The 13,272-nt window shown below is 41.9% G+C and overlaps 1 protein-coding gene across 2 annotated transcripts in view; it reads left to right on the top strand.

The window, feature by feature from the left end:
- LOC306864204 (solute carrier family 12 member 2-like) overlaps positions 1–13,272 on the top strand; it is a 59,829-nt gene that overhangs the window by 35,407 nt on the left and 11,150 nt on the right. Inside the window, exons 16-22 of one of the 2 annotated variants that reach the window (XM_079408028.1) lie at positions 6,396–6,507; positions 7,268–7,408; positions 8,604–8,710; positions 9,121–9,200; positions 9,528–9,650; positions 11,973–12,020; positions 12,328–12,450. In XM_079408028.1, the coding sequence (XP_079264154.1) occupies positions 6,396–6,507; positions 7,268–7,408; positions 8,604–8,710; positions 9,121–9,200; positions 9,528–9,650; positions 11,973–12,020; positions 12,328–12,450 (734 nt within the window). The remainder of the gene's footprint in view (positions 1–6,395; positions 6,508–7,267; positions 7,409–8,603; positions 8,711–9,120; positions 9,201–9,527; positions 9,651–11,972; positions 12,021–12,327; positions 12,451–13,272) is intronic. The other variant, XM_079408029.1, reaches the window with a different exon arrangement.

The raw sequence follows: 13,272 nt of genomic DNA, 5'->3' as shown, positions 1-13,272 counted from the left end.
ATTTGCTGACTTGAAAAAGGGTTACAGAGGAAAAACTGTGAATTAGACACTTACATTTACATTTTACATTTTATTCATTTAGCTGACGCTTTTATCCAAAGCGACTTACAATTGCTATATATGTCAGAGGTCGCACGCCTCTGGAGCAACTAGGGGTTAAGTGTCTTGCTCAGGGACACATTGGTGTCTCACAGTGGATTCGAACCCGGGTCTCTCACACCAAAGGCATGTGTCTTATCCACTGCGCCATCACCACCCAGACATGCTGGTATTTGGTAGTGTGATAATGAATATGCATGATTTTGTTATCATGGGCTCTTCAAAATACCGTGAATAATTTTATTAAAAATGATTCAGAATTTATTACAAATAATTTTGAATGCATTTTAAGAATATTTTTCCCATCAACTGGTCACAATGCACAGCACCTCATGGCAGTTATGTGAGACCGACGGACAGGCAGAGAAATGGCTTTGAGTGATAAATAATCAACATCTAACCTGGTTAAACATAGTTATTTAATGTTATGCACGTTATATTTCATCTGCAGCAACATTGTGAGCTTTTATAATGATACGTTTAGTCATTAACTTTGAAATGCATCATTATGCAAACATATGAAGAGTCCTCGGCATGATAGACCCGTGACTGGCAGATCAACATGCCTCTTTATTTCTCTCCAGAAGGAAGTTACATTAAACAGGATGTAGGTTTTGTTAACTGTGATGAGATGATTGACAGTGCAGATTAAACCGTGACAGAATGCATGTAACGAAGCAACAGAGCGTCCGTTACAGACACCGTAGTATGTCTCAAAGCTTGCCTACTATTCTGCTACATGCTCAAAAGTAGGTACGTTTTCTTCACAAAAAGAGTGCATACTTTTAGGGCATACGGTAGTATAAGTGGGTGAATTGGGCCGCTCTCTGACAGCAGATGGCGCTGAACAGCAGAAATGCAGCGGTTACCCTGGAAACAAAGCAGCTGTTACTCAGTTTCCTGTGTAAATGGTTTGAAAAGCCATTCAGGGTTGTGTATTCGCTGTTCATCACAGAGCCAAATACTTAAATATTTAGACTTATATAGGCTACTTGCTTTCATTTTAATCCCTAGATATTGTTTGAAACGGTTTTGATTCTGTATTGTTCGGCCACACTTTAACTAATGTTAACTAATGAAGCCCTAATGTAATTCATTCGTTAACATTAACTGCCAATGACAAATTCTTCTAAACATTCATTAATTCATGTTCATTTCAATATTTAATAACACAAAAGTTGCTCCTGCTAATGAACCCAAGCTAACACGAACTAAGAGTTGTTTTTAACAAAGATTAATAACTTGTGTAGCCAGCGTATTAATGCGTTAACTAATGGGATCTTATTGTAAAGTGATAATCATTGGGCTTCATAATTCTTTTGCTCTGTAGTCTGTGTGAAGTTTGTTACTTTATACATTTTTGTGTATTGCTTTATTGTATTTAAATGTTCAGTTATTTTTGCTATAAGAAAAAAGTGATTAAACCTGTTATACTTTGACAGCACTGTTTTGCAACTAAATTTCGACCGTGATAATACCGTACACGTGATAATACCGTACACCGTGATAATACCGTACACCGTGATAATACCGTACACGTGATAATACCGTACACGTGATAATACCGTACACGGTGATAATACCGTACACCGTGATAATACCGTACACCGTGATAATACCGTACACGGTGATAATACCGTACACGGTGATAATACCGTACACGGTGATAATACCGTACACGTGATAATACCGTACACGGTGATAATACCGTACACGGTGATAATACCGTACACCGTGATAATACCGTACACGTGATAATACCGTACACGTGATAATACCGTACACCGTGATAATACCGTACACGGTGATAATACCGTACACGGTGATAATACCGTACACCGTGATAATACCGTACACGTGATAATACCGTACACGTGATAATACCGTACACCGTGATAATACCGTACACGGTGATAATACCGTACACGTGATAATACCGTACACCGTGATAATACCGTACACCGTGATAATACCGTACACCGTGATAATACCGTACACGGTGATAATACCGTACACCGTGATAATACCGTACACGGTGATAAAACCGTACACGGTGATAAAACCGTACACGTGATAAAACCGTACACGTGATAATACCGTACACGTGATAATACCGTACACTGTGATAATACCGTACACGTGATAATACCGTACACGTGATAATACCGTACACCGTGATAATACCGTACACGTGATAATACCGTACACGTGATAATACCGTACACGTGATAATACCGTACACGGTGATAATACCGTACACCGTGATAATACCGTACACCGTGATAAAACCGTACACGTGATGATACCGTACACGTGATGATACCGTACACGTGATGATACCGTACACGGTGATAATACCGTACACGGTGATAATACCGTACACCGTGATAATACCGTACACGTGATAATACCGTACACGTGATAAAACCGTACACGTGATAATACCGTACACGTGATAATACCGTACACGGTGATAATACCGTACACCGTGATAATACCGTACACGTGATAAAACCGTACACGGTGATAATACCGTACACGGTGATAATACCGTACACGGTGATAATACCGTACACGTGATAATACCGTACACGTGATAATACCGTACACCGTGATAATACCGTACACCGTGATAATACCGTACAGGTGATAATACCGTACACGGTGATAATACCGTACACGTGATAATACCGTACACCGTGATAATACCGTACACGTGATAATACCGTACACCGTGATAATACCGTACACCGTGATAAAAGCATTAGCGATTAATGGCAATATAAACTTTGATATGGTCACATGCCTACTAGGAATACACTTGCTGACTGAGGATCAAACATTATCATACTATCAAGTCATGAACACACAGATCTAAGCAGAAACGTGTATCTCATAGCTCCGATGAATCCATTTTCTGTGGTAGCGGCGACGCGTCCAGACAGGAAACCAGGCCAGAAGTGTGTTGTATTCAGAGTTTAGACGCTTCGCTCATGTTTGAGCTCTAGAGATGATGTTCAGGCATCTACTCCCTGTCGATGAATAATTACAGAACTATAATAAATGCTCATTTCACTTTGGTAAGATAATGCATGTGTGAGTGACCGGGGCTGTGTTGCCAGGTCTGCGGTTTCCCGTGGAATTGGGTACTTTAACACCGGTGCTGTGAGTTATTCATGTCCGTGGGTTGGAGTGACCCCAATAACACATTTACCAGGGGAACCCTGCAATAAAAACATGTAAATCTGCAATTATTCCAATTTTTTTAAAATAAAAACACTAATATTGTGATTTTTAAAATTTAAAACAACTGATATTTTAATAACAGTTGTGCTGATGATGATTATTATTTTGCATGTTTGTGTGTGATACTTTTAGTTTTTTTAGGAAGTTCAAAAGAATAGCAAAAATCTATTTCAACAGTAGAAATGTCTTTGCCATCACTTTTGATCAATCTAATGCATGCTTGATGAATAAAAGTATTAATTTTTCTCCAAACTTTTGAACAAAATCTTTGTCAGGGTTTCTATGTAGTCAAGATTTGTAAAATGAAGAATGTGTCAATAATCCGAGGGGAAAGAGCACCGTTTGACTAGCGCTGTGGGTTTACTGCGAGGTCTTCTGCTGTGACACTGATGAAGGGCAATGTGCTCCGACTCAATCATGCTGAGAGCAGTGTGTTTCTGACAGCACCTTCGCTTCAAACATCAAACGCTTCGCCCTCTACGTAATCCGGTTTTATTCCCAGGGTTCCCACGCTTCTTGAGAGTACCTGAATATCAGACACATGGATTCAAGGCCTGGAAAGTACTTGAAAACAAATACAGGTCCTTGAAAGTGCTTGAAATAAATTTGTTTAGTAGAATGGTGCCATTTCAAAAATGGTCCTATATGTGCTGTCAAGAACCAAACGAAACGGTGCTAATTATTGGGGTGTAGATGGGGTAGCGCGAGAATCTTATCTTCTATCAGAATCAGGCATTGCGCAGCCCTGCATGAACCCATTTAGCAGCACCAGTGCGACTGACCCGATCAGCATATTTGTGTTTGCGCTGAGGGAGCTTCAAAGGTTTCTAACGTACTTACGTGTTTTTGCAGCGGTGAGTAATGTATCACAGATATATCTGTTGATTCCTTGAACACAATGTTACTCAGAATCCACTCACTGCTCAAACGCCGGGATCCTCCCGCTATAACACCGTGTACAGGGGGTAAATACCGTGTACAGGGGGTAAATACCGTGTACAGGGGGTAAATAAGAGCTTCATACAGGGGGTAAATACCGTGTACAGGGGGTAAATAAGAGCTTCGTACAGGGGGTAAATAAGAGCTGTGTACAAATAAGAGCTTCATACAGGGGGTAAATAAGAGCTTCGTACAGGGGGTAAATACTGTGTACAGGGGGTAAATAAGAGCTGTGTACAGGGGGTAAATAAGAGCTGTGTACAAATAAGAGCTTCATACAGGGGGTAAATAAGAGCTTCGTACAGGGGGTAAATAAGAGCTTCGTACAGGGGGTAAATAAGAGCTGTGTACAAATAAGAGCTTCATACAGGGGGTAAATAAGAGCTTCGTACAGGGGGTAAATAAGAGCTGTGTACAGGGGGTAAATAAGAGCTTCGTACAGGGGGTAAATAAGAGCTTCGTACAGGGGGTAAATAAGAGCTTCATACAGGGGGTAAATAAGAGCTTCATACAGGGGGTAAATAAGAGCTTCGTACAGGGGGTAAATAAGAGCTTCATACAGGGGGAGCTTCGTACAGGGGGTAAATAAGAGCTTCGTACAGGGGGTAAATAAGAGCTTCGTAGTGCAGTGTAGAGAGCTGCGTTGGTTATAATGGAACTTTGTGAGATCACGACGAACAGTGGAGAGTGACCGCTCTCAATGATTAAGGGAGTTTGCTAATGTGATACTGATTTAATGCATCAAGTTAGTATTACGTGACTTGCATTGTCTGAACACCATTGCCTGATTGTGCTCTATTTCGTCAGTCACAGCCGAGCCGCTGCGCATCTCCATTCAAACACAGTGTTGCTTCGTTTCTGTATGAATTGGCATTTTTTTGTTAACGACTGTCCACTGAGTTTCATTTTGTGGAACAGCAGCACAAAACAAAAATCAGCCGTACAAATCCAACACCCACCCCCCGGCAGACCCCCAAAAAATAAATAAACAAAACAATATAAATAACAACAATAAACCTATTAATCAACATTAATAGATAAACAAATAACAACCAAACAATTTCCACAAAGATTTCAGAAAAGACACAACATCAGAAGCTGAATGCCACGAACCCACAGCCTTCAGGCCAGATCCATGCATGCGAGAAATGAACAGGCATTTTAAACCAATCAGATTCAAGTATCCGTTCATGAAGACTTGCTTCGTTCCTGAATGATTCAGCCGGTCGCACTGATCAATTGAATGAAGGATTCAGTGATCAAATACTGGCAGTTTTCCCTTCATTTTAAAGTATCCTTTCTGTTATTTAAATAATTTAATATTTCTATTCAGAATGTTATATTTAATACATTACCCTCAACATGAAGTTCTGAATTTATTGCACTCATGCGTGCTCTGAGCCTCATTAAACGTCTGAAAATCCACTTGTGTTCTGTGCCACCTCTGTAGTACAAACCATTAATACTGATTCAGTTTGATTGGTAGCTTATTCTTATTCTACTTGTTTTTGTTGTTGTTTTAATTACAAATAAAAGCTTATATGATTTTTTTGAATTTGAAAGATAATTTACCAATACAAAGGTAAAAACAAAATTCCCTGTAAATCACTTTAACAAGTCCAATATGATCTGGTGATGGGTATTTGATCAGAAAGTTTGATTAGAAGGTGCTCCTAAAGTGTTTTTAAATTAGCACAAGTACTCCTAAAAAGAAAAGGAAGCGTAAAGCCCCGCTTAACCACTTTTTATTAATTTCAAAATTAAAATCTTTTACAAGAATTACAGCAAAAGCCAGTTTGATGCAAGAATATATCTTTTTATCAATATTTGAGAAATTCAAGATTCCTTTGAACACGACTGCTCAAAATGGTTTAAATTTATGAAACCTACACATTCAAAAACTGTACGAGGTCTTTAATGACGCTACATATGCTTGGGTGTGAATATGACCGGTGCTTGATATTAAATAAATGGTGCTTTAAAGTCCTTGAATCTGGTGTTCATGGAAGAGTGGGAACCCTGTATTCTTAACGTTTTAGCTTTGAAGCTGGAGTTGTGCTCTGGACTGGACCGCTGACCCTGGAGGTCATGAATGTGTGTGTCTCCTCTAGGCCACAGTGTCTGGTGATGACCGGAGCTCCTAACTCACGTCCAGCTCTTCTGCATCTGATCCACTCCTTCACCAAGAACGTGGGTCTGATGGTGTGCGGCCACGTGCGTGTGGTGAGTAGTGTGTGTGTGGTGAGTACACTGTGTGTGTGTGTGTGTGTGTGTGTGTGGTGAGTACACTGTGTGTGTGTGTGTGGTGAGTACACTGTGTGTGTGTGTGTGTGTGTGTGTGTGTGTGTGTGTGTATGTGTGGTGAGTAGTGTGTGTGTGTGGTGAGTAGTGTGTGTGTGTGGTGAGTACACTGTGTGTGTGTGGTGAGTACACTGTGTGTGTGTGGTGAGTACACTGTGTGTGTGTGTGTGTGTGTGGTGAGTAGTGTGTGTGTGTGGTGAGTACACTGTGTGTGTGTGTGTGTGTGTGTGGTGAGTACACTGTGTGTGTGTGTGTGTGTGTGTGTGTGGTGAGTACACTGTGTGTGTGTGTGTGGTGAGTACACTGTGTGTGTGTGTGTGTGTGTGTGTGTGTGTGTATGTGTGGTGAGTAGTGTGTGTGTGTGGTGAGTAGTGTGTGTGTGTGGTGAGTACACTGTGTGTGTGTGGTGAGTACACTGTGTGTGTGTGGTGAGTACACTGTGTGTGTGTGTGTGTGTGTGGTGAGTAGTGTGTGTGTGTGGTGAGTACACTGTGTGTGTGTGTGTGTGTGTGTGGTGAGTACACTGTGTGTGTGTGTGTGTGTGTGTGTGTGTGGTTAGAACAGTGTGTGTGGTGATTACTGCGTGTAGAATGAACCCGTCTGTGTGGACCACGCTCTTCAACGTCATTTCCATTAATAAGACCGTGAGCTGATCTCTGCACTCGTGTGTGTTCGTTCCCAGAGTTCCCGGCGGCCCAACTTCAAAGAGATGAACAGTGATATGTTGCGCTACCAAAGGTGGCTCCTCAACAACAACTCCAAGGCGTTTTACACTCCTGTGGTGGCAGAAGACCTTCGCCAAGGAACCCAGTACCTGCTGCAGGTGTGTGTGTGTGCGTGTGCGTGTGCGTGTGCGTGCGTGTGTGTGTGTGTGTGTGTGTGTGTGAGAGAGAGAGTGAGTGTGGGGTGGGGTTTATATGTGACCCTGGCCTGGAGCACAAAACCAGTCATAAGGGTCAATTTTTCAATAATTGAGATTCATACACCTGAAAGCTGAATAAATACTCTTTCCATTGATGTATGGTTTGTTATGACAGGACAATATTTGTCTGAGATACAACTATTTGAAAATCTGGAATCTGAGGGAGCAAAAAAATCTAAATATTGAGAAAATCTCCTTTAAAGTTGTTCAAATGAAGCTCTTAGCAATGCATATTACTAATCAGAAATGAAGTTTGGATATATTTACGGTAGGAAATGTACTAAATATCTTCATGGAACATGATCTTAATATCCTAATGATTTTTGTCATAAAAGAGAAATGTATAATTTTGATCCATACAATGTATTGTTGGCTATTGCTACAGATATACCTGTGTTACTCATGACTGCTTCTGTGCTGCAGGGACAGATATTTTATTTCTACACATCTGTACAGTCTCACCTAATCTGCACATCAGTCCTCACGGAGTTCAGCTTGAGTTCAGAGAGGAACACATCTCGCTCTGCTGTTTGACCTCTGACCCGAGCGGATAAACGCTTCAAACGAGTCGCGCTCTTTCGTTCCACCTTTGCCTCATAAACATTTTATAGAACAATTAACAAACATTTATCGAACTCTTATATCGTTTTGAGGAAAATTATATCACGCTAGCTATTGTTATTGATTTATCGCCCAGCTCTAGGCCAAAGGCATCTTAGCACCAATCAGCCTGAAAAGGCTTCTCTGTCCTTTGATTTCTTCACTTCCTGCTTAGTGCATGTGAGGCCATAATCCACTCACAGCTGAATTCTGCTTTATAACCCATTTGGAAATATTTACTTCTCTCTCTCTCTCTGTGTGTGTGTGTGTGTGTGTGTGTGTGTGTGTGCGCTGATATGACCTACATTACGGGGCCAAAATTGGCCTCGCAAAACCTACGTTTCTCTGCATTATTGGATATGCTAACTGTCGCTGTAATTCAGAAAGGCTACATAAACATACCAAATGTTTTATTAAAAAAATGCAAAGCACTTTCTGTGAGGGTTGAGGTTAGGTTGTTTGGTGCATGTAAATAACTCCGGTGTGTGTTCCGCAGGCGGCTGGTTTGGGCAGATTGAGGCCCAACACGCTGGTGCTCGGCTTCAAGAACGACTGGCGCATTGGAGATATAAAGGACGTCGAGACCTACATAAACCTGATGCAGTGGGTTTCATCTTCTGTTTGAAATCAGTCCGCTATTAATAACAGTCTTATTGAAGTAGTGAGGCAGCAGCTTTCATACAGTGATGGCCTGGTTTGTTTGTTTGCCTGACACCTGGTAGTCATCCATGCACCATGAGATTCCAGAGGAGTAGAAGTAGAACTACAGTCACTGTCAGAGATCTAGTCCATGACAAGCTGTTCCAAGCCTAAAAGTGTTCTCCTAACACGCATGTATTGTGCTCTGTCATTGATTTTGATTCCTTTTTTCCCATGATGCGTTCAGGTAGTGTATGTACAGCTGAAGAGCGTCTGCTTGATGTTTATGAGCCAACAGGGGAAAGCAGCTTTGAAGTAGATGGTGTGTGTCTTCATCCTGTGAGACATTAACGCTTGTTTATTTGTGTGTGTAGCGACGCGTTTGATTTTCAGTACGGTGTCGTCATTCTCAGACTGCGAGAGGGACTCGATATCTCTCACATTCAAGGCCAAGGTACAGTACACAAACCACTGCATTAACCAGTCTGCGTTAAAGAATGAGCGTAATTTGAAGAATGCTTCTGAGTGCTGTTGCTTTATCATGAAGGCATCACCGTTCACTAGTGACAAACTACACCAGTAGAATATTGCTTTACATGCCCTGTCATGGGAACAAAGTATTTAACCCTTTAAAGCCTGTGAAACACATGGTGGACCGTAGTGTTCGGCTGGATGAAATGAGCTCGTTTACTGTTGGTCATCAAGTGGACTTGCCGTTCATGCTAAATTTGCGTTTACCTTGACCTCAGATCGGTGCTGAACTTTCCGTTTGTTCCTGCAGATGACTCTTCAGCGATGAAGGATGTGGTGGTTTCAGTGGACATGACCAAAGACTCGGATGGAGACTCGTCCAAACCCTCCTCCAAAGCCACCAGTGCCCAGAACAGCCCGGCCGTCCAGAAAGGTCAGTGTTTTGAGTTTGGTTGCTTGTGCTTTCTCTTGTTCTAGAAAAAGCTGGAAGTGAAAAGGCAGATGAGTGTATTTCCCAGGGGTTTTGTGAAATGTTTCTGCTCCAAGGGGAGGTGGTTGTTTGTGGCCCTCTGATCCAGCGTGTGCTTCTGGAGCCAGCTCTCATCCGAAACCCTTCACATGCCATCTCATGTGTTTCTGAATAGATCTGCCCAGCACAGCACAAGCGACGCGTGCTCTCCGAAGGGCCCAGGCTGGGAACGCCACGAGTGCGTCTATGATTAATTACTCCGAGGTCTGAAGTACCGACCTCTCAGCTCCATCTGACACTGGAGGGCCCTCTGAAGGCTGAGAAAACAACCATAAAAAACAAATATAGCCGCAAGCGACGATCAGCAGGGGTCAGGCACATGAGAGAACAGCTTAACAAGCTTGTGATTCGATTAGATTTAGATTCAGTTTGGATTATTTTGTGTATATCAGGCACAATACATGCCAAACTTTCTCAGGAAAAAACAAATGTCTCAACTAATGCAGTAAAACATACAAGAGTCAGTTGGTACTACATGATTATAATATTGATGGTTAAAATGAACTGATTTGTATACAAACACTTAAATTACCCTTAAGTTTTTATAATATTGAAGTTATAATACTAAGTTTTTATTTAAATTACATAATAATTTTTCTACTCCAATTGGTTTTTTGAAATATAAATATTTATAAACATATGTAATATATTTAACTGGTTGCTTTGTTTGAAGTGAGCTTGACAGGTTTATTCAAACACATATTGTTGCACAGTAGAATGATAATGACTCTTATATGGTGCATATAGCTATTTAGTGAACTGCTCCTCTCTAGAGTAAGTTTTTCTAGCTGACTAACGAGTTTTTGGTCACAGTATTGATAAATGTGACGTGACCGGACACACAGTATTGCTTACAAGCTGTATACAGACGTCTTTTGCGCGGTGAAACTAATTGTGTGATTACATCGTGCTGAAACTGTTATTAAAGCGCAGAGCACGCTTAAACTCAGATCTGTCACTCACATTGAACAGGACTGTTATTGTAGAATATGGCAATACAATGGACAGAATGTGAAATCTGAGTTTCATTTCAAAAATAACAAAGCTCATTGTCGTTTATTCAGTGTTCTGTTCATTAACTCAAAAAAAGGCTAGACTAATCGATTCTTGGGATTTTAAGAATCTGTATATTTTTCTGTAAAAATGAGAATCAATTAAAATCTCGATGTCCATGTGTACCTGTTCACAACCGTTGATCTAGACCACACCTGAAGAGTTCAGTGGCTTGTATTTTCCAGATTGCCAAACCACTCGACATGATAGAACATGTGAAAGTTTATCTCTGAAGCGTGTTTTGATGTCCTGAGCAGTCACTCTTTCAGCCCAAGTCTCTGTATCTGACTGGAATCTGATCCACATGGTATGTGTTCAGCTGGTGGTCACTCAATGTATCTGCACTGGTTTCTACAGCAGTGATGTTGTGCTAGTGTGACTATGCTAAGCTAACACGGCTTGCTCTGCAGATGTCTTCCAGCAGGAGGTGTTTCCGTCTCTCGCCGGTCGCAGCAGTCTATTATCATTTTCTACTCGCACTTTGCAACACAACCTTTATTTACAAAGACATTGACATGAAATATGATTTTTACAAATCTGTACAAGCTACGTTCGTATTCACATGACTTTTATTTATTTATAACACACAATTGGTAAGTATGATCAGATTTCAGTCATATACTGCAGTGGCCAAAATTATTAGAACACCTGACATGCACCAAATGCCCCAAAAAAGCCTCCAAAACATGATTTAATTTCATGATGTTCATGAAACAGTAAGATGTTTGTTGTGCTCAGAGACGCCATCTTACTGTGTTTTTCCACTTTGAACTGTAATATTTTGGTATGATTACAGCAGCACGTCTCTCTGGTATAGTGTCAGTATGTTTCCTGAGCAGTTCAACACTAATGTGACCCCATGCCTTCTGCAGCTCAAGAGATCTGGCCAGTTTATTTTCCTACAGTGTCCAGCAGATTCCTCCCGTCGCAGGTAGTTCCAGCTACAGTTAGTTAATGGGTCACTGGTCTCGAATGTTCTTTGGGTAATCGTCCTCCGTGCAGTCAGGTGAAGCGGTCCTGTCGTTTGAGCGGTGTGATGTCATCAGTGTGTGTGTTAATGCATGTGTGTAAACTGCAGCAGAACAAGCGTCTCTTTGTGTTTGACTGACGCACATGTTTCCCATTGCAGTGCTAGCAGACTCTAACCTCTTGTGTTTTTCTAACATGATCCAGATGAGGATGAGGATGGCAAAGCCTACACTCGGCCGCTGTTGAAGAAAGGCAGGACATTTCTCTCACTCTCGTCTGTCTCTGACCTGCATGCACTTTCTCTCGCTGGCGGTTTAGGATGCACTGCTTTCATGAGTGTCTCTGCTGATTTGACCTCTGACCTTTACGTGTGCTAGCGTGTGTTTCAGCTCCGGCGATGTCACTTCCTGTCTGTGATCTAATACTCGGTGTCTTCCTGCAGGGCTGCTTCTCACACTGAAGACTGTGCTTCAGTCTCTTTCCCTTCTTCTGTGTGTTTGATGGGTCTGAGGGGTTGGGAGAGATGGGTCTGCGGTCTGAGTGTGTGTTTGTGTTTCAGAGAAGAGGAGCCCCACGGTTCCCCTGAATGTGGCGGATCAGCGGCTGTTGGACGCCAGTCAGCAGTTCCAGCAGAAGCAGGGCAAGGGCACCATCGACGTCTGGTGGCTCTTTGATGACGGAGGTCAGTGGAAACGATTTGGTTCTGTTGTATTGGAAAATTCATTCTGTTCTCCAAAATATGATGGAAAAGCAAATGTAATGGGGGATAGTATGCAACATGGTGAAAATACTCACACATAATCTCTGCTGTCACATCTGAGCCACGCTAAACTGAAAACACTTACCCTGAAAGGTACTTCAGAAATAACCTCAATTTATGCTTCCAGAAATGTAAGCGGGGTAAGGGGTTTAGCCTTTTTCTGGAACAACCCCAGAGCTGCCTGTGGGGGGAAAAGTTTGACCTCAACCCATGCAATTGCATCTTCAAGAGAGGGGCGTCGCTAGTGGGGGATAGGGACAGAGTGCATAGGGCCCAGAGGTCTGGGGGACCCGTGATCGCCTACTGGCCATCGGGACATTCCCTTCAAATAGTGGGCCGAAACGAAGGAGTCCTCCCCGATATTAGGCGCTGTTTTTAAATTACAGCGCAAGCGAAACCGCATAAAGCAAATACTCCAAAAGCACGAAGCAGTGCTCCCTGATGCATCCGCCAGCCGCAGAGCGGGATCAGTCACCGAACAACGCCGCGCTTCTGCCACGATTTATAAGAGACAAACAGCAAGACGCTTGATCAGATGTGACACAGAATTGTTATACAGTCGTGTGATATGAGAATATTAAAGGTTCTGTAGTGATGCTGGCTGAAAACAGCCAGGACAATGAGGTAAATTGGAAAACGCCAATAGGCTTGTCAATTCAGCACCATAGGCTATTTGTACAGTTATTAACTTCATTAAATTACTGTGTGTTTATTATAAATGGTACTATTACATATTGGGGAATA

This window comes from Barbus barbus (assembly GCF_936440315.1).
Source record: "Barbus barbus genome assembly, chromosome: 45".
NCBI classification, from domain to species: domain Eukaryota; kingdom Metazoa; phylum Chordata; class Actinopteri; order Cypriniformes; family Cyprinidae; genus Barbus; species Barbus barbus.
This window is presented reverse-complemented; position numbering and strand designations above follow the sequence as displayed.